Source organism: Nannospalax galili, unplaced genomic scaffold (genome assembly GCF_000622305.1).
Source record: "Nannospalax galili isolate Female #2095 unplaced genomic scaffold, S.galili_v1.0 scaffold432, whole genome shotgun sequence".
Classification (NCBI taxonomy): domain Eukaryota; kingdom Metazoa; phylum Chordata; class Mammalia; order Rodentia; family Spalacidae; genus Nannospalax; species Nannospalax galili.
The window spans coordinates 1247252-1269052 of NW_008331138.1; the positions used below are offsets into that span (position 1 = coordinate 1247252).

The 21801-nt window shown below is 49.3% G+C and overlaps 2 protein-coding genes across 2 annotated transcripts in view; one reads left to right on the top strand and one right to left on the bottom strand.

The window, feature by feature from the left end:
- The first annotated feature begins 16371 nt into the window (after positions 1-16371).
- Positions 16372-21801, top strand: part of Bicra (BRD4 interacting chromatin remodeling complex associated protein) — a 77367-nt gene continuing 71937 nt past the window's right edge. The window contains exon 1 of the mRNA XM_029558272.1: positions 16372-16591. The gene's annotated coding sequence lies outside the window, so the exon portion shown is untranslated. The remainder of the gene's footprint in view (positions 16592-21801) is intronic.
- Positions 16598-18810, bottom strand: LOC115068293 (translation initiation factor IF-2-like). The gene is made up of 2 exons (XM_029558253.1): positions 18751-18810; positions 16598-18638 (listed from the first exon to the last, which is right to left on the bottom strand). Exon 2 carries the CDS (start codon positions 17708-17710, stop codon positions 16799-16801), a length of 912 nt encoding a protein of 303 aa, XP_029414113.1. The 5' UTR covers positions 17711-18638; positions 18751-18810; the 3' UTR covers positions 16598-16798.

Sequence of the window (21801 nt, forward strand, 5' to 3'; positions counted from 1 at the left end):
AGCTATCAAAGTGCCTGAAAGCAAATCCCGAGTCCATCACTCTGGAGTCCAGCCTTGGCAGACAAAAGAAAAATGAGGAGGAAACCAATAGAGGGATGTTTTTGGAAGCTCACATCAAGAAATTCCAGTGGACTTTGATATGAACATTTGAAATTTTCCCTGTTCTGACCTTTTTCTAGTTTCTTGTCTAGAATTTGTAATGCTAATTATTCTTGCCTTTACTTCTTCATATCTCCTAGGCACCAGTCAAGGACTTTCTTTTCCTGCTACAGTTAAGAGTTATGCAATTTGGGAGTCTTTTAGATAGAGCCACTTAAAGGTACCCGAATTGCCTCCCTATTCAGCATGGAAGAAGCCAGAGTGGTTTGAGTCCCAATTTCCCACTGAAATTTGGGTAACCTCTTCAGGGGCTGGTGTGATGAAAATAGGTAGGAATTGGCTAGGCATTTAGGGTAAAAAGACCCCAAAGAAAAGTAGCCAGTTTCTTGGCTAAAAGTCAAAATGTCCTTGGGCCTCTTAGAAACATACTGTGTTACAAAGGCCAAAAGTGTCAAAAGTATTTGGGAGCTCTTATCTAATCCCTAAAAGATTTTAGGGTTACCTCTTCAGAGGGGTAATGTTAGAGTAGCAAAAAGCCCCATTAAAAAAAAAAGTACATGAAGTCATCAGGAATAAGTGATGGGGAGATATGGAAGGAGTTGGAGGGGAGGGAGTGGGCATGGATTTGATCAAAACACCTTATAGGCATGTATGAAATTTTCAATAAACTTTTTTAAAATTAAAAAAATTAAAAATGTGGCCGGGCGTGGTGGCACATGCCTTTAATCCCACCACTCGGGAGGTAGAGGCAGGTGGATATCTGTGAGTTCAAGGCCAGCCTAGTCTCCATGGTGAATCCAGGACAGATGGGGCTACAGGGAGACCCTGTCTCAAAAAGACCAAAAAAAAAATTAAAAATGTAAAAATATTTTTCAGCCAGGTGTGGTGGTGCACGCCTTTAATCCCAGCACTTGGGAGGCAGAGGCAGGCAGACCTTTGTGAGTTGGAGGCCAGCCTGGTCTACATAGTGAGTTCCAGGACAGCTGGGGCTGCAAGGAGACCCTGTCTCAAAAAAGACCAAAAAAAAATTTTTTTTTCAAAAAAGCTTGTGTGGTGGTGCATTCCTTTAATCCCAGCATTCAGGATGCAGAAGCAAGCAGACCTGTGAGTTGGAGAGCTATCTGGTCTACATAGTGAATTCCAGGCCAGCTAGGGCTACATAATGAGGCCCTTGTCAATATTTTATTTTCTCCTTTAATCCCAGAGAATAAATGGCTGGAGAGATGGCTTCCGTGGTCAAGAGCACATACTGCTCTTGCAGGGGACCTGGGTTCAGTTCCCAGCACCCATATTGAACTGCCCACAACCAACCATAACTCCAGCTCCAGGGGATCTGACACTTTTTGGCCTGCATGGACACCTGCATTCACATGTGTATACAGGAACACATGACATAATTAAATGTAAAAATAACCAGATGTAGTAGCACACCCCTTTAATCCCAGCATTTAGAAGGCAGAGGCAGGTTGAGTTCTCCAAGACCCACTTGGTCCACATATCTAATTCCAGGTCAATCAGGGCTACATAATGAGACCCTATCTCATAAAACAAATAGCCAGGAATGGTGGCACATGCCATTAATCCCAACACTCACAGGACAGAGGCAGGTGGATCTCTGTGAGTTCAAGGCCAGCCTGGTCTGCACAGTGAGTTCCAGGCCAGCTGGGGCTACAGGGAGATCCTGTTTCAAAAAGATTGAAAAATAAATAAAATATAAAATAAAATATTTTTATTTGATTTAGGTGTATAAGTATTTTGCTTGCATCTATGTGCAAGTGCATCTGTGTCATGCAATGCCCATAGAGGTCAGAAGAGGACGTTGGATCCCCTGGAACTGGAGTTATGGGTGGTTGTCAGCCACCATGTGGATGCTGGGAACTGAACCCAGGTCCTCTGCAAGAGCATCCAGTGATTTTAATCAGTAAGCCACCTCTCCAGCTTCTGTCCTAAAATTTTAGGCCGCTGTCCTAAAATGAAAAAAAAAAAATGGGGGGTTGGGAAGCTGGCTTAGCAGTTACAGAGTGCTTACTGCTCTTGCACAGCCCCCAGTTTGATTCCCAGCACTCACATTGTGTGCCTCTGTGTGATCTAGTGCCCTCTTGTGGCTTCCAAAGGCGCTGCATGCACACGCACATGCTCTCACACATACCCATAATTAAAAAATAAAAATAGGTGCTGGAAAGATGGCTTATCAGTAAGAGAACTTGCTGTTTTTGCAGAAGACATGAGTTTGGATCCAAGCACCCACATGGCAACTCACAACCATCTGTAACTCCAGTTCCAAATGACCTGGCACCCTCTTCTGGCCTCTGTGGGCACTGCTCACATGTGGTACACATACATACATGCAGGCAAAACACTCATACACATAAAATAAAAATAAATCTTTGGAAATATAAAAGTAGCCAAATATGGTGGCACGTGCCTTTGGGGAGGTAGAAACAGTTTGAGGCCAACCTGGTCTACATAGCATGTTCCAGGCCAGCCAGGGCTACATAATGAGACCTGGTCTCCAAAATTAATTACTTAAAAATGGATAAAAATAAGTCTTAAAAAATATTCTTAAAAATGTGTGGAGATTGGAAAGCTGGCTCAGCAGTTAAGAGTACTGACTGCTTGACTGGGAGTGGAGGCACACATCTTTAATCCCAGCACTTGGGAGGCAGAGGCAGGTAGGATCTCTGTGAGTTCAAGGCCAACCTGGTCTACATAGTGAGCTCCAGGCCAGCTGGGGTTACAGGGAAACCTTGTCTCAAAAAGACTGAAAAAAAAAAAAATAGTACTGACTGCACTTGCAGAGGACCTGGGTTTGGTTCCTAACACCAACATGGCAGCCAAGAACTGTCTATAACTCCAGTTCCAGGGGATCTGAGGACCTCTTCTGACCTCTATGGGTATTGCACAACGTGGGGGTATAGATAGATAGATAGATGGATAGATAGATAGATGATATAAATATATAGATATAGATATAGATATAGATATAGATATAGATATACGCAGGCATAACATAACACATTAAAAAAATTTGTGCACTCACTATGGAAATAAATATGGATGCTCCTCAAAAAATTGAGCCACTTGTCTCAAAAAATAATTTTTTGTTTTGAAGTTTAAGGTCCAGTCATTTGAATGAGTGAACAGTTCAACTCAGTTTGCTGTGTCTCCACTTTGTGTCTATAGATGTACTAGGCCTGGTGGCTCCAGTGAGGGGTGAGAGAGTGTATAGCCAATCAAGTATCAGACACAGAAGACAGATGCCATCTGACTGGTGTCCACACCCTAAATTTGGCTAGAAGAGACATCTACCTAACATTAAGATTCAGCCAGCTCAGTTGGTAAAGTACCTCTTGATCAATCACAGGTATGTGGGTTCAAATCCCCAACACACATGCAAAAAGGTGAGACCAGCGATCGGTGCTTATAATTCCAGCACTGGGGGAGATGCAGGCAGGTCTTTGTCTGGTCAGCCTGGCCTAATCCATGAGCTCTGGGTTCAGTGAGGGACACTGTCTCAAAAAATAAGGTGGGGAAAGAGCTCACTGTTAGAGTTCTTATCTCTTAGGGAAGAACCTTAGTTCAATCCCCAGCAATACCAAAGGGAGAGACCAAAGAGGACAACTGACATCTACCTCTGGCCTCCACATGCACATGCATGGCACATGCAGACACAGAAACAAATATACACATGTGAACAAGTACACATACATATTCATTCTGTGTTTCTGTTTTTAAATTTTATTTATCTTATTTATTTGTTTAGTGTGTATGAGACAGAGAGAGAGGGAAGGAGGGAGGGAGAGAGAGGAAGGGAGGGATGGAGGGAGGGACGGAGGGACAGAGGGAGGGAGAGAGAGAGAGAGGGGAGAACGGGCATATACCACAGCTTATGTGTGGAAGAGTTGGTTCTCTCCTTCTACCATGTGGGTCTCAGGGATCAAACTTGGGTCATCAGGCTTGGCAACACACACCTTTACCCACTGAGCCATCTCACTAGCCCCATATGTAGTTTTTATTTACTATATATCCCTTAGTGTTTGAATCTGAATCATTCCCTACAGATTCACATATTACAGGTCTTTAGGAGGAGGAACATGTCTTGAGGAAGTTCATTGCTGGGGGTGGGCCTTTGAAGGCTTTACCCACTCCTAATTATGCTTCTTCTTGACTTCCCGGTTCACTTTAATAAAAAAGCCATCACCACATGCTCCAGGGGACACGGGCAGAACTTCCCCACCCTCCCACCTCCTCCATGATACAATGAAATCCCTCTGAAACTGTGAGTCCAAATAACACTCCTCCTTTACATGGTTCCTGTCAGTTATTTTGTCACCAAGATACAAAAGTGCCTACATGTGCAGATAACCCCAACTGCTCCCAAGATATCTCATCAGCTCAAGATTGATCTTACGGAAATATAACAAAGGGAACAGCAGAGATGGTAGACTCCTCCATCTTTTTTTTCATTTTAAGATTTATTTGATCTTATTTTTTGCTGGGTGTGGTGGTGTATACCTTTAATCTCAGCACTCAGGAGGTAAAGGTAAAGGTAAAAGCCACTGCAGGATGGGGGAGTCCAGAGGCTGGAGTGACAGCTCAGCAGTTAGAGTGCATACTGCTCTTGCAGATGATCTGGGTTCCATTCCCAGCACCCACACTGGGCAGTTCACAAATGCCTAGAACTCCAGTTTCAGGGGTTCCGATGCTTCTGGCTTCTGAGGACACATGCGCTCACAAGCTTATACCTACACACAGAGACATACACACAAATAAAGAGAAAAATAGTAAATCTTTTATTGTTGATGCTTGAGACAGGTTCTCACTGTATAGCCCCAGCTGGCCTGGAACTTGCTATGTAGACCAGGCTACCTTCAAACTCAAAGAAATCTGCATGCATCTACCTTCTCATACGTGGGATTAAAGACATGCACCACCGTACTTGACATACCTCATTTCTGTTTGCTCGTTTGTGTGAGACAGGGCTTCCCTATGTAGCCCAGGCTGGCCTCAAACTCTCTGTTCTCCTGCCTCAGCCTTTCTGACTGAGTCCAGTGATGGCAGATCTGTGTCATGATGTTGATATTACCCTGCGCATGTTTTTCTTTTTCCAGAGACAATGGCATTGTACAGCCCAGTCTGGCCTTCAGCTCACTGAGTGATGGAGAGTGACCTTAAACTTCTTTTTAAGTGTTTTTTTTTTGTGGGGGGGAGTCTTTTTGAGACAGGGTCTCCCTGTAGCCCCAGATGGCCTAGACCAGGCTGGCCTTGATCTCATGGCAATCCACCTGCCTCTACCTCCTGAGTGCTGGGATTAAAGGCATGTGCCACCATGCCTGGCTTTTTAAAAATGTTTTTATCTATCTATTTTTATTTTATGTGTTATGAGTGTTTTGCCTGCATGTGTGTAAGTGCACCCCATGCACGAAATACCTAAAGACACCAGAGGACGGCATTGGATCCCCTGGAACTTGAGTTACAGATGGTTGTGAGTCTCCATGTGGGTTTTGAGAACTGAACCCAGGTCCTCTAGAAGAGAAGCCAGTGCTCTTAACCACTGCGCCATCTCTCCAGTCCCTGACCTTGAAATTCTGAATCTTCCATTTCCCCAATGCTGCAATTCCAGGTGTGCACAACCATGGCTAGTTGATGTAGTGCTGAGAATGGAACTTGGGGCTTCACACATCTTAGGCACGTACTCTACCAATCACCAACACCCCCAGCCCTTTATGAGCATTGTTTTAATGGAGCAAGTTAGCTGTGGTCCTCCAAACATATTAGCACCTCAGAAAGACAAGGCAGAAAAGGAAAGGTGTAAGGCACACCCATAGTTGCACTCTGAGGAGAGGCATGCAGGCCTTTAAGAAGCTAATCAGTGTGAGCCCTGAGAAGGAGGAACCAAGGCAGTGGAAAGAAAAGCAGCAACTTTGCCTGGCAAAGTATAAGGTAGAGATGCACTCCAGGAGACCGGCAGGGGTCTACCCTGGTCTGGGGCTCCTTCTCTCTCCAGGCTTTTCCTGCTGTCTTCACCCCTGGGAGTTGCTCAACCACTCACCTGATCAAAATTCAGCTTCCTATCTTCTTCAGGCTGGCTGAACCCTTGGAGGAAAGCAACTGGTCAACCTGACAGGTTCTGCCTGTCACAGATGTGCTGTAGGCTCAGGACAACTCTCCAGGTCTCTGCTGAGCTGATGTTGTCCCACACCACTGTTGTCTGGTGCACGACTTCTTATACAAGGGGCAGCTATCATTCAGAAACCCCTGACACCAGCCCCCAGAGTCCAGAGCTCCCACCACACCCCAATCTTCTCTTTCACTACTGCCTCCTTGGTGAAGAACCTTCAATGCCCTAAGTCCTGAGGCCCATTCCCTCTCTCAAAGTCAGAGGTTGATGAGGCTGCAGAGATGGCTCAGTTGTTAAGCGCTCTGGCTGCTCTTGCAGAGGATCCAAGTTTGGTTCCTGCACTCACACGGCAGCTAGCAACCACCTGACTTTGTGAGCACCTGCCCTCATGTGCACATACGAATACTCAGACACACACATATAATTAGAAATAATGAAAACAAATTTGAAAAAACAAAGAGTTCAAGGTCCTCATCTGTTCATATCCAATTCAAACCCAACCTGAGATTTGTGAGACTGTCTCAAAACATCAAAGTAAATAAATGAATAAATGGATAAATAGATAAATAAATAAATATAAATAAATAAAAATATAGGGGCTGGACAGATGGCTCAATAGTTAAGAGAGAGCACTGGCTGTTCTTGCAGAGGACCTGGGTTCAGTTCCCAGCACCCATGTCAGGTGACTCACAACTGCCAGTAACTACAGTTCCATGGGATCCAACACCCTCTTCTGGCCTCCAAGGGCACCTATATACATTGTATATACACAGACACTCACAAACACATAAATAAAAATAAAATAAATACTTTCTTTCTTTTTCTCTTTTTGAAACTTAGTCTCCCTGTAGCCCCAGCTGGCCTGGAACTGGCTATGTAGACCAGGCTGGCCTCAATCTCACAGAGATCCACACACATACATACACACGGGTTACAGACATGTGCCACCACACTCAGCTCTTATGTGGGTGCTGGGATTGGGACTGAGGTCCTTGTTCTCACATAATAGGCACTCTAACAGAGCCATCCCCTGCCCTCTGCACCTTTTGATTATGGTCACCAGGTGGGTTTGATGTGACCATAATCAAAAGGGTGTGGTTTTAAGTTTCACTTCCCTAATGACTAATGACACTAAGCATCTTTTCATGTGCTTGTTGGTTTTTCTGCTTACCACTGTTTACAAGGCGACCTTGGCCTCATCATCCCCCATCCCACTCTGTTTTCCACCTTCACCAGTCAAGTGGCTTAATGCTTGTTCTTTTTGCTCTCAATATCTTCCTTTCTCCACAGCCACTCTTTTTTAAATTTTGGGGTTTTTTGAGACAGGGACTCCCTGGAACTCCAGCTGGCCTAGAGCTTGCTACATAGATCAGGAATGCCTTGATCTCACAGAGATCCACCTGCCTCTGCCTCTTGAATGCTGGGATAACATGCCTGGCTGTCACAGCTATTGCAAAAAAAAATTTTTTTTTAAATTAATTCCCTCTAGTTTGGCTCTGACTACATACCTGGTAGAATAAGCTTAATTTATAGATGAATAAATTCATTTCCCATGTGTCATCCCCTACCCAGATATGAAGAGGGAGTTCTCAGAGGTTAGATTTTTTTTTTCCCACTGGAAGGAAGAGTTTATTTGCGCTTATGGTTCCAAGGGAATTACAGTCCATCATGGCAGGGAGGCATGGAGGCAGAGGTGGCTGGAGGAGGAATGGAAGCTAAGCTCTACAACTTCCAGCAGGCACAGGAAACTGGAGATCTGGCAAGGCTTAAGAACTCTCTAAGCCCACCCCCAGTGCCTCTCTAGCTTTGCTGCTTGCAACACACATCTCTCTCGGGCTGGTATCACTCCCTGTATGCAGGTCTTGGCAAATGCCTCACAGCTCTGGCATCATGAACAGCTTCTTGGGGTCTCCATTGCCAACCAGGCTTCACCTTCACAGCTTCATGCAATGGCCTATCAGGGCCTTCTCTATGCAGGGGAACCCCTGCTGATCTCTGCCTGGCCTCAGTGGCTGTCTGAAACCCCAGAGGAAAAACTGATGACCCCTTCATTCTTGCATCTTTTATGCCTCTAAAGCCAGCACCAAGTGAACAGCACTGCAAGTTTGGGATGGACTCCAGCCTACTTTATCCATTTTAGAAGCTTTTCTCTGCAGTGGACCCTGAAGCATTTTCCTTTCACAAATTGGAGGCTTAACTGGGTGTGGTCTTGCCCTAGAGTCACTCTCTCCTTTGTTTAAGTTTGAATCTCTAGGCCCCTCCTTAGCCACTTTGATCTTCTTATCAAAGGGATCCTCTCCAGCACATGCCAAGGCTCCAACATTTATCTTCTTAGTGCTCTTTCTCAATCCAAACTATATTTCTTTCTGCCCCATTTTCTTGTTTTCTCTGTAGATCTGAATAATATTCACCATTAATAGCCACACCACCATTTCTACATTAGGCTGTCTTGAAATTTCTTCCACCAGAGAAATTCATCCATTGCTTTTCAACTTAGCCTCAGGCAAGCTTTTAGGTTGAGGGCAAACTCCAGCCAGACTCTTTGTCAAAATATCCCTAATTGCTGCTTAAGTCCTCATTTCCCTCTGGGACTACATTGTTCTCAGAACTACTTTCTTCCAGGCACTTACTAAAATGGCCTGTTAAACTCTGCTTACAGCAATCAACCACTTTTCTAGCCCAAAGTTCCAAAGTCTTCCATATTCCTCCCAAACCCCACATCGTCAGGTTCTTCACAGTCAACACCCCACTCAAGGCACCAATTATTGTATCAGTTAATTTTCTGTTGCTGTGATAGAAATACTGACCAAAGCAATTTGTAGAAGGAAGAGTTTATTCGAGCTTATGATTCCAGGGGAAGTACAGTCCATCATGGCAGGAAGGCATGGCGGCAGAGGTGCCTGGAGGCGGAGCAGAGGCTAAGCTCTACATCTTCCAGCAGGCACAGGAAACAACCTCAGAAGTCAGTTTTATATTTAAATTGTATTTTTAATGCATTATCATATTTACTTGAGTGATTCAAGATTCAAACTTTACAAAGTTACAAAATGACCTAGGATCCACCTAACCATCTCTCTCCCTACAGTCTACTAACTTATTTTCACTATGGAAGTTATTCTGTGCAATACCAGCAAAAGTTTTTTTATCTTTTCATCCCCACCTTAAAATTTAAAAAATTATATTTTATTATTTTTATTGTATGTGTATGAGTGTAATGCCTTGCATGTGTGTAAGTGTACCCATGTCACGCAGTGCCCTAGAGATCAGAAGAGGGTGTCAGATCCCCTGGAACTGGAGTTACAGACGGTTGTTAGCCACCATGTGGGTCTGGGATTCAAATCCGGGTCCTCTGCAAGAGCAGCCAGTGCTCTTAATCGCTGAGGCATCTCTCCAGTCCCCAACTTAAAATTTTTAAGAACCGAGAATAGTGGTGCATGCCTATAATCCCAGGGAGAGGCAGGTGGCTCTCTGTCAGATCGAGGCCAGGTGTGGTCTATATAGCAAGTGCCTGACCAGCTGTGGCTATAAGGGAGACGCTGTCTCAAAAACCCGAACCTGGGCTCCTTTGTCTCCCCCACCTCCACCCCTCGTGTGGATGTAAAACTGTTGTGTGTCATTTCGCGGTTTCCCCATTTTACAGTGACTTCCTGTATCACCATGAGCCCGGATCACAAATTATTTAAGTTCCCCATCGCTGGACAACATCGCTGCTCCTCTTTTTGTTTTGAGGAACTGTTAAGAAGGCGCATACCCAACTTTCTTGGCTAGAATTTATCAGGAAGCAGACAGAGGCTACCGCAGTCTCCAGCATCTGCAGAGGGAAGCCTCCATCTGCAGGGCTCCAGGGCACTCTGAGCTGTCAGGCGCCGGCCCCGCCCTCCGAAGCCCCGCCCCACGACCCACCCGCAGCCGGCTCGATTCAAATCCAGCCAATGGCAGCGTGTAAACAAACACAAGCCCTGCCCACCCTGGTGAATCATCTCTCCTGGCCCCGCGTGAAGCGTATTTAACGCCGCGGAGGGATTGGGGGCGGGACGGAGCTGTGGCCCCGCCCCTTATCTCTGGCCAATAGGTGGTCAGGCCCCGCCCCTCGCACTCGCCGCGCTGAGGACCCGAGTCTGGGCTGGGCTCGCCGCTGCCTGATTTGGCTGCGGATTCCTGCGCTCTGGCTGGGCTGGGCTGGGTGCTGGGGCTGTGTACTGTGCTAGGCCAGCCACATTTAAAGGGCGCGGCCAGGGGTCAGAGATCACACCGGAATCAGTGCCTTCCTTTTCCTTTTTCTTCCTCTTTCTGGTCACCAAAACCCAGATCCCTTTAAAGTCTTTGATGAAAAATTCCTCTCTTCACCCCTACTTATAGCAATCTGGAGAGGCGAGAATATTTTAGGATGGAAGTTAGGCTTTTGGTTCATTTTCTTATGTTAATCAAGTGTTACATATAGAGGGGAAAAAAATGCACAAATCTTATGTCCTGTTTGACCAAAACCTAAAACTACATGTGACACCAGGAGTCCTCCGGATAGAGAAATAATTGGGGTGCAAATTTTTGAACTTTCACAGACACCAGAAGAGACAGGAGCCGCTGAGAAGAGCGCTTCTATTTTCAGTTACTTATTGAAAAGTTATGGGCTTGTGAGATGGCTCAGCGGGTAATGGCGCTTGCTGCCAAGTCTTGATGTGTGTTTGAGACCGGAAACTGCATGGTGTAAGGAGATAATCAACTATGGTGAATTTTCCTCTGACCGCCCCCGCCCCACACACGATAGATAAGTACATGTAAAAAGATACAAAAAGCCGGGGTTACATAGTGAGACGCTGACTCAAAAAAAAAGAAAATTAGAGAAGACTTGCGGATGCTGCTCAGTTTGTAGAGTACTAGCCTAGCATGCATGAAGCCCTGGGTTGCATCCCCAGCACTGCATAATCTAGGTGTAGTGGCACAAACTGTAATCCCAGCACTCCGGAGGTGAAGACAGGGGATCAGGAGTTCCAAGTCATCCTTCCCTGTATAGTGAGTTTGAAGTCCATTAGGACTACAAGAGATTGAGTCTCAAAAAATGACATGCACAATTTCCATAGACAGATGACACTAATGGGTTAGGAGCTGGGCTACTGGGAGAACAGATGTGAGTGCACCTACTCCAGAGAAAGAGTTAGGATGTGGTGGAGAAGAGAGGAGATGGTCTACTTTGAAAGGGGAGCTCTCCCCATGGAAGGGACCCTGTCTGGAGGGACTCTATCTGGACCAGCAGGCAGAGGACTGAATAAAAGTGTTAACCCCTAGGAAAGGCTGTCCCCCAATATCCTGAACCTTCCCATAGCAAAAATAGGGGTTCCTTGCAGTTTCTTAGCTACTGAGCCATTATAATTCCAGCAATCAGCTGGGCCCGTCATCGGGAGGCTGAGGCAGGAGGATGACAAGTTCAAGACCTGAGCAACTTAGTGAGACCCTGCATCAAAATAAAGTGAAAAGAGGGCTGGGGGTGGTGGTTAGAGCCTGTGCTGTTCAGCCCTCTGGATTTAAAACCCGACACTGGAAAAAATTTTCGAAAGATAAAATGAGACAGTAGCTGCTGATGTTCTTTAAGGATTAAACATAGAAAATCAGGGTTAGTGAAGGCACCCACCCCTCTCCTCCTCCAAAGATGTTGCTCCCACAAAAGGGTGGTCTGTTTTAAAAAAATTTTCATTTAGTATTTTTATTATTTAATGTGTATGAGTGTATTACCTGCATGCATATAAGTACACCCATATCATGCAATGCCTGTGGAGGTCAGGAGAGGGTGTCGGATCCCCTGGAAATGGAGTTACAGACAGTTGTTAGCCACCATGTCGGTGCTGGGAATTGAACCCGGGTTCTCGGCAAGCTCAGCCAGTGGGCTTAACCATTGAACCATCTTTCCAGCCCCACAGTGCATGGTCTTATGTAGCCCACACTAGCCTCAAACTCAATATGTGGTTGAGGATGACCATCATTTTTTATTTTATTTTTTATTATTTTATTTTGATCTTTTTGAGACAGTCTCCTTGTAGCCCCAGCTGTCCTGGAACTTGCTGTGTAGACCAGGCTGGCCTCAAACTCAGAGATCCGACTGCCTCTGCCTTCCAAGTACTGGGACTAAGCGTATGCCATGTCTGGCTCTATGACCTTGAATTTAAAAAAAAATATTGTTTTTTTGAGACAGGTTCTCCCTATGTAGACCAGGCTAGCCTTGCTCTCACAGAGATCTGCCTGCCTCTGCCCCTTGAGTTTTGAGACTAATGGCATGCACCACCATGCCTGAGACAGGGTCTCATTATGTAGCCCTGACTGAGCTAGAATTAGATATGTAGACTAAGTTGGCCTTGGACTCAGAGATCAGCCTGCCTGCCTCTGCCTCCTAAATGTTGGGATTAAAGGGGTGTGCTACTACATCTAGCTATTTTTACATTTAATTATGTCATGTGTGCCTGTATACACAGATGAATGCAAGTGTCCACACAGGCCAAAAAGTGTCAGATCCCCTGGAGCTGGAGTTATGGTTGGTTGTGGGCAGTCCAACATGGGTGCTGGGAACTGAACCCAGGTCCTCTGCAAGAGCAGTATGTGCTCTTGACTGCTGAGCCATCTCTCCAGCCCCTTATTCTCAATTTCTGATCCTCTTTGTCCTGCCTCTACCTCCAGAGTGTTGGGATTACATGTATGTACCACCATGCCCAGTTAATGTAGCTCTGAGGACTGACCCCGTACCTTTGTGTATGCTAGGCAAGCACTGTAGCCACTGAACGTTCTCCCCAGCCCCACCCATTGCTTTTTGAATAGAGTTGACACCTGTCACCAGCTCTGAAGTTTGGATGGGCTTCCAGGGACATCCAGAGAAGTTGGACATTTGATCTCCCAGGGCTGTGCCAGCTGTGGCTGAATTTGGGGGTAGGCTATCAGGGATCCTCCACACCCAGCCAGGGAATTCCAAGCAACAAGTACTCAAAGCCCTCTCAAGAAGTCTGGGATATATATGTGGTGGGCAGTACCTATCTCTTTTCAGCAAACCTGTTTTTTGAGAGGCTAGCAGAGGCTGCCCTTGAACTTGCCATGTTGCAGAGGATGACCTTGAACTTCTGATTCTCCTGTATCTACCTCTCAAATACTGAGATATCAGGCATGTACCACCACACCACACAGGGTTTATGCGGTGCTGGGGGTGGAACCTAGAGCTTTGTGCATGCTAGGCAAGCACTCTACTGAGTTACATTCCAGCCTCCTTAATAGGCCCTAACTGTGTAGTCCAGGTTGGCCTTGAACTCTGAGGAATCCTCCTGTCTCAGTCCATAGTGCTGGGGTAACAGGTATGCACCACCACACCTGGCAGCAAAATTTCCTTCAGTACTTACTAAGAGCTGGACACTGAAGGCTGGGGTATATACTACAATACACCAGAGAATCATGGGACCTGAGCCAGACATGGTGGTGCAGGCCTGACATCCTAGCACTTGGGGGGCTGAGGCAGGGAGATAACCAGTTCAAAGCCAGTCTAAACTATACAGTAAGACCCATTCTCAAAACACTAAAATAAATATATGAAACTTGGCCCCTCTGAGGCATGATCTAGTGGGGAAACTAAGGCTGTGACTTTCTTTCCTCAGTCTGTGTTGCTGAGTAGACTTAAGTGGTCCAGAGAAAGAAGCAGGAAAGTTCCTGGTCATCACTGTAGTCTTGGGGCCACCAATCATAACACATTCCTGGTACAAATGAATAAACTTGGAACACACACACACACACACCTGGGCTTCCAATCAGGGTAGCTCTGTCAGTCAAGTTCTGAGTCTTCTGGGGCTGGCAGCTGTGACAGATCACATTGCATGGCAGAAATTTTCAACAGAGAGTTGGGTCCCACTTCCTGGTTGCATGACCTTGGGCAAAGCACTTCCCTTCTGGGAATTCATTTTTTTATGTTTTCACTATATGAAGATCTCTAGATGGGGGATAACCTCAGGTCTCTCCCCTGTGGGTAAGTTATGGGTCTGAGACAGGTTCTCATGTAGCCCAGGCCAGCCTAGACTGCTAGCTGAAGATGACCCTGCATTTCTGATCCTCCTGCCTCCACTGCTAGAGTGCTGGGATTCAATGTGCATATCCCCTTACCCAGCTCCCGGAGGGCAGTTCTGATTAGAAACATACTTGACCCTGGATAACCTTCAGAGTGTAGCTCAACCCACTCAGGCCAACTCCACAGAAATGAGGTATGAGTGTGTACCTTGCAATTGCTCCACATACCTTAGTGGGCTGTGGACCTCCCCAGTGTGACAAAGCAAACATTCAAGTGTTCACTTCTGCATGAATAGTCCTTGTTTTTGCCAAGTCACTATCAAACTGCAACAGCGGGCACTTCTGTCAACTGTTGCTCTCTACTTTTCTCATAGTGGTCCTATGAAGTGGGGCCTATAGCATCAGCATTTACATTTTTTAATTAATTAATTAATTAACTCGGTTTTTTTTTTTTTTTGGTCTTTTTGACACAGGGTCTCCCTGTAGCCCCAGCTGGCCTGGACCTTGCTATGTAGACCAGGCTGCCCTCTAATTCACAGAAATCCACCTGCCTCTGCCTGGGACTAAAGGGGTGTGCCCAGCTAATTAATGAATTTATCGTGTGTGTGTGTGTGTGTGTGTGTGTGTGTGTGACAGTTCTGAGGTCAGAGCCATCTCACTGACCCTGTCAGAAGTATCTTAGAGAAGAGGAAATGGAGGCACTGAGAGATGATGCAATTTACACTATGTCAGGCAGCGCAAGTGGCAAAGGTGGGCTGTGAACCAGGATCTGGCTTGTTTGAATCTGAGCCCATAATTCCTGGACTTGCAATTTTTTTGTTTTGTTATTGTTGCTGTAGTTCTGGGGACTGTACCCAGGGCCTCTCAAATATGAGATACATACTTTTATCACTGAGCTGTATCCTTAATCCTCATAATTAAAACTAAAAAAAAAAAAAATTAAGCCAGGTATAGTGGCACACAGGGATATCTCAGCAGTGGGGGAGGCGAAGGAAGGAAGACTGAGTTCCAGCCCACCCTAAGTAGCAAGACCTTGTCTCAAAAAAACAAAAACCAAACTAAACCAAACCAAACAATTAAAATGTATGTTTAAGCAAATATTATAGGCATTACCACTATGAGACTACGACAAAATAGATGTCCCCAGTCAGTCCTTTATTCAACACACATTTACTAGGTACCTACTGTTTGCACCAGGTTTTCCAAGGCCCTGGGGACACAGAAGGGAATTTGACACCTGAAAGTGAAGTCCCAGGCCTGTGCAGCCAGGGAGGGCAGGCCTGGACCGTCTGTGGACTTGCGGCGCAGGGCGCACAGTAGCCGCTAACCAAGCGCTCTGCGGATGAAACTGTGAGTCCGAGCGTCGCGTAGGCAGGCCAGGCGTTCCCAGCTCGCTATGGCCGACCCCACCAAGGTGTCCACGGATTCTGGTCGGCGCGGCTTGCCAGGCCTGGGGCTGGCAGACACGGAAGCAGGGCTGACCTCGGTCCCTGCGCCACAGCAGCTCGGCATCGGGGGACCTGATCACGCCACGCCTGGAGTCCTGGTCACCCCCAAAGTCCCCATCGCCTGGCACCCACTCCGTCCGACGCGGGGCTCCTCCACTGTCCCTCCTGGTCCAGCCCGCATCGTGTCATCTTTGCACGTTTTCTGCGGTCCCCAAGGGAGCATCCTCCTGCAGAGCCACCATCCCGAGCCTGGACGCTTTACGCTCCCTTTCTAGGCCCGCTAGGCGCAGGGATCCCGACACACACGAACCCGAAATCTCCGCTTCCACCATCACCACTCGGATCCCAGCTCCAAGTAGCCGACCCACTGCACCCGAGCCGAGCAAGGCGCACTAAGCAGCCCCAGCCGGGCCAGGAGGAGGAGGCGGCACTGCAAAGCTGAACTCCAGCCCCCAGAGCGCACGTCCTTCCATTGGCCAAGAGACTCGCCGCTCTACCTGTTCTCGCTACGATTGGTTCTCCGTAGGCTCGAGGCGGAGCCTCCTGGAACTCCACCCCCTGTCCGGGAGGAGGGAAAGAGGAGGAGGAAGAGGAGGAGGAGGAAGGGGGGGCGGGACACAAAACCTACAAGGTTTTTTTTTTTTTACATTTAATTAAAAAAAATTTTTTTTGCATACCCGAGGGGCGCTCCCCGGAGCGGGGCGCGGGGCCGGGGCCGCGCGAGGGCCGGGTGGTTGGAAGGGCGGCAGCAGGCCCGGGCGCAGCGGAGCCGGGCCCCGCCATGCGATCAGGCAGTGCGCTGACCGGCCCGGCCGGCCGGCCCCTTCTGGGTCCTCCCTGTGCAGCCCGTGCGGGGCCGTCCCGGAGACCCCGCGCCGACGGCTGCTCAAACATCAGGGTGAGTTTCTCACAATGTAGCAATTTCTCTTTAAATCTCTTAACTCTCTCTACCTGCGAGTCGGGGCTGTGACAGGGCGCAAAAGCGAGGGGGGGAGTGGGGCTCGGCGGCGAGGGTGTGTGTGTTGGGGGGGAGAGCCGGAGCCGGGGCCGAACCCACTCCCCCCCGACACTCCACACACTCAGCCCCCCAACCCGGGCGCAGCGTCTACTGCCGCTGCTGAAGCTGGATTTTTTTTAAATTTTTTTTTTTCTTCTGGTGATCAGCGCCCACCACCATGGGCACCCCCCCATCCCGGGTCTCTCCCGCCACCCCCCCCGATCTTGCAAGGGGACACCCCCTCATTGCGCTTGGATCCCCGACCTTGCTCCTCGGTTCCCTCCCCGACCCTCCCGGGGATACAATGGAGCGGAGGAGAGGGGCGAGAGCGAACGTTCCACGGGGGGGAGGGGTGGGAGACCCCCCTCCTATCTGTTTGGGGGACCCCCTCCCTTCGCCCTGCTCCCCGCCTTTTTTTTGGGTAGAGACGAGGGCTATGGCGGGGTGGGGGACAGCTGAGGCCTTCACCCCCCTCTCCTGTCGCATGTCCCCTGCGCCCCCCTCCCAAGTCTTTCTTGGGGTGACGGGGAGAATCGGGGGGGAGAGCTCTGCAAGCTTCCGGGGCAGGAATGGCTGGGGATGAAGGCCACTGGGTCTCCCGATCTCCTTCGCCTGTAAACAATGAAAGGAGGGGACCCGCGCCCCCTCAGCTGGCTGGTCCCGCAGGCGGGCTGTTTCTTGGGGATCAAAGGGAGCAAAAAGAGGAGCCCCAACTCCTGTCACCTCCGGGGATTTGGGGCTGCCCTTGATCTGCAACTCCGTGGGCCTGGGAATCGGAGCCACCAGGCCCAGCCCGGGCACCGCGCTCCGGGTGGTGACCTTTAGACAAAGGCAGCCCTTTCCCCCGGGTGAGCCTGGCCGAGCCGGGCCCGGAGGCCTTCCCGGGTCCCTGCGGAGGGCAGCCAGGCCGCGGGCACCGGAGGGAGGGAGGAAGGGAAGGAGGGAGGATGGATGGAGGGATGGAGAGATGGAGGGATGGAGGGAGGAGGGAGGAGGCTGGGGACCATCTGGTTTTCTCATCGCCTTAGCTGCCCTTCGGCTGCTTCCCCGGCTCCTGTCACGGGAAGCCGCGGGGAGACAAGGGACCAGGAAGCTGCCCAGCCAGGCCTTGGTCGACCGCCAGCCTGAGGACCCGGCGACGAGCCCCGGGAGGGCGCGGGCTCGGGCGCCAGCGGTGATTGGAAGGCTCGGTGGCTCCTTCCTCTCCGCGCCCCTTTGTTTTGCTTTGTGGTTCTGAGCAGCTGAGCGTCCCTGGAGGTGGGGTCAGAGGCTGCCCGGGTCAGCTCTCCAGGGGAAGTGCTGGTGACAGGGCCTTCTGATGTCCCCAGCTTGTGCGCTTGCAGTGGGTACCCAACTCCATGTCTAGACCCTCATCCCCTTTTGTCGTCCCCTCCCCACCCGAGAGTGTGAGAAAAATCTGAACGTGTGGGGTACACCCAAAACTCCAGGCTGGGATTCAAGATCAGCTCTTTAGTGCTCATCCTGTACCCCGCACCTGCGCGCTGTGTGTGGTGGGGGGGCTCGGTCGACTCTGACCCCACCCCCAGATGAGAAAACGGTGGAGGCCACGCTCAGAGACCACCCCTTTCCTCTGCCCCATGGGACTTCTGGGCTTGTTTATCTCCTTCCCCTTCCTTGGTTGCTTTCCCCACCTCCCAGAAGCCGGAAATAACCGCTCTCTTCCCAGGGAGGCTTATGGATTGGTCACTGCTAAGTGCCTTCCACTTAACTATAGTCCAAGGAGGAAGTGGGGGGCGCGTTCCCATTTTTCAGGCAGGCTCACTGAGGCCCACACAGTTCTGAATCACAGTGGGCCCCAGTTCACCGCCACCTAGGGTTTATCAGGCCTACCTCAAAACTGATTGACTGGCTGTCTTCTTTTGTAGCACTTTGTCCCTTTGACTTCAGTGGACCTGAGGTTTCTGGAAGGATCTGCCAGATGTTTTCTCTTGAGAAGTGGTGTGGGGGAGGAAGGGGAGGGTGTGTGAGTCAGGATGGGGGAGCCCAGGCCTGACTGGATGAAGGCTTAACAGTGCCTGGAGCAGATCCCAGTTACCGACCACTTCTCCACCTGTGCTGGACCTGGCTTGATTGCTGTCACATGATTGCTTCAGAGCGAGAAGCTGACCAGTTTGGGAGTGTTGTGGTTCTGTCCCTCTTTCCTCTGACCTGAGACCCACATGACACCTTGTTAGGGTTGGCAGAGAACTTGGTCTCAGGCCCCCTGTGACCTTAGGCAGGTCTTGAACCTCGCTTGGCTCAGTTTCCTCTGCTGCACACGCGGGGTGGGGGGTGAAAGTTCTTTGAACTGAACTGACCTGGAGGTGGGGAAAATGGTAGTCAATGTGTGGTTTCTATTTAATCCTTGAGCCTTCATGGGTGCAGATGCCCAGAGGTTTGGGGGAGGGGTGTTGGGTACCAAGGTGAGCAGCTAGCCTCTGCCCTACAATTCCCTGCAGTGAGAAAACAGAATTAAGAAATGCCCTTACTAGGTACTTTAATCCCAGCACTCCAGGAGTTCGAGGCCAACCTGCTCTATATACTGAATTTCAGGCCAGCCAGGGCTACATAGTGAGAGTCTGTCTCAAATGCCCCAACTCTCCTGCTCCACAGCTGGGCATGGGACCCCCTACCTCCCTTCCCCCCATGGATGGATGCTAGGGGGGGGCATAGTTTATCCCATAAGGGATATAATCTCAGTGATGTCTTTTACAAAAAGGTAAACTGAGGCTAGTAGTATGTGCTTCATGGCTAAGCCAGGACTCCTACTGGCCTGGCTACAGGGGCTGGAGATGGGGGGAGGGGCTCTGCTTGCATTGTAGGGCCTGATTACAGGGATGTTCAGGGGCCTGTACTCCCCCACACTCCTTTAGCTTGGTGAGGTAACCTATATAACTCACAATAACCCTAGGGGGCACACCAGGAGGAAATTCAGTGCATCCTGGGAGGAGGTGCTCATTTGGGTGGGGGAGGTGGGAGAAACTTCAGTTAGACCCAAATCAGCAACAGTTCTACATCCTGCCTGCTGCCTTCCTTCCCAGAGGCCTCTGGTGCCTTGGTGAACCTACCTAGGATACCGGCTACCTGAACTTCCAGCAAGGTCAGGGATCAGCATGGAGCCTTTGGGTCCCTAGGGAGTATAGGGAGAGGTTCTAGGGTGTGTGTAGGGGGGTTCTCTAGCCCCAGGGCCAGCTGCCAGCCTTCCAGGCTGACTTCCCCCTCCTCACTCCCCCAGGCTTCCTTGACTCTCAGTCTCAAGAATGCGGAGGGCTGCTGCTGGGGGAGGTTAATTGGAAACAGGAAAACATGGCATTCCTAAGCAGGAGCCTGGGTTGGAAGCAGCCAGGCTTCCATTTCCCCTCTCCCACCCTGCAGAGCACAGACTGGGAAGGGAGGCCTGGATCATCTTGTCCTGGTGTCTCTTGGGTCTCCTCCCTGACTGGGTGCCCATACTCAGTGGATCCAGCCCCAGACACCGAAATTAGACATCAACCTTGCTCACAGCTCCCTCTCCCCCAACAGGGCTACCCCAGCATTTAATCACCCTATCTTACCCTCCTGGTTCATTTTCTGACCCCATCCATGAAGAATGTACCACACACACCATGGGAAGTTGTGAAGCAGTGGACTGAGTGGTCCCCAGGGATTCACACCCCCCCCCAAGTTCCTTCTCTGTAGCAGTCCCTGGTCCCAATTGACTGAAGCCTTTGTGTTTCAGGGACATGCAGACTCCCCCATGAGAGGGCCTGAAGGAGCTTTCTAAAGGCATTTCTAGTTTGGTAACAATTGAGTTTTGTGTGAGTTGTGTGTATTCATGGGTGGGGGTGTAACTGCAGTCAAGGAAAGTGCAGTGCGCTTGTTTCTGCTGTTGTTCCCAATTAAACTTCCTGGGGGGCTGTAGTGGGCCAGGGCCCTGGGGATCAGTATTTGGAACCCTGGCCTGCAGTTCAGGCTCCCTGCATGCAGGGTTTGATTACTTCTGTCTGGGTGGCCTGAAAACTCCAAGGAGAAAGCTTTAGCTGGCTCTCTTGCCTCCTCCGCCCCTCTCTTTGTTTTGTTTTAATTTGTCTATGTGTGTATGTATGTGGGCACTTGTGTGGAGGTCAGTGGACAACTTGGCAACAGTCAGTTCTTTCCTTCCACTACGTGGGCCTGGGGATTGAACTCAGGTCTTCCATCATGCTTGGCTGCAAGTGCCTTTATCGTAACCCTGAGTCATCACATTAGGCCCCTTGTCTCTCTCTTTTTTTTTTTTTTTTTTTTTCGATGATAGGGGCTCATGTAGCCCAGGCTATCATCCAAGGATGATCTTGAACTCCTGGTCCTTCTGCATCCACCTCTAAGTGCTGGGAATCCACCATACCCAACTTCTTTCTAATAAGTACATAAAGGACAAATTCTTAAATTTGGGAGGAGGCTGGGCGTGGTGGCACTTGGGAGGTTGAGGCAGGCTGATATCGTTGAGATTAAGGCCAGCCTGGTGTACTCCAAACAAAGAGTCCAGGCCAGCTGGGACTACTGGGAGACCTTATCTCAAACAAACAAACAAAAGAGACAAAACTTGTGGTTCCCTCCGGGCACCATCTGCCTCAGCATCCTCAGAGGCCCAGGCAGCTAACTCCTCAGTTCTGAGGTTGTGTTTGCTTTTTTTACCTTATCTCCCTAGAATACCTTGTGTATATACTCTTTCCTTTTCTGGGCTCCACTGGTATTTCACTGGCTGGATAAACCTTTCTTGTGGTGAGGATGGAGGTGTGTCCTAACAGTCCCACTTGCACAGCACATGTCTTCTTATGGGACATGTGTATGCTCTGGGAGCTGGCTTTCTGAACCAGGGCCTGGGATTTGTCTCCTCGTGGCTTTCGAGGCATCTGGGGAAGTTGTTCTCCATCCTGACACCAGGCCTCACAACATCTACCCCTTCCCCTTTGCTTTTTCCTCCTGCGTGTGGCCTGCATCATGTGTGGAGGTGTGCAGGTCAGAAGTACGACTGTGAAACCCGACCATGGGATCAAATCCCAGCTTGGCACCTTGCTCTATGAATGGGGCTTGCTGGCTCTGGCCCTGTGTCTCCCCCTCTGTGAGAGGGGTTCAATCCACTATCAACCTCA

What these genes read in the sequence shown, in the direction of transcription:
- LOC115068293 (XM_029558253.1), bottom strand. Translation starts at nt 17,710, where the DNA reads ATGAGAAAACCAGATGGTCCCCAGCCTCCTCCCTCCTCCCTCCATCCC.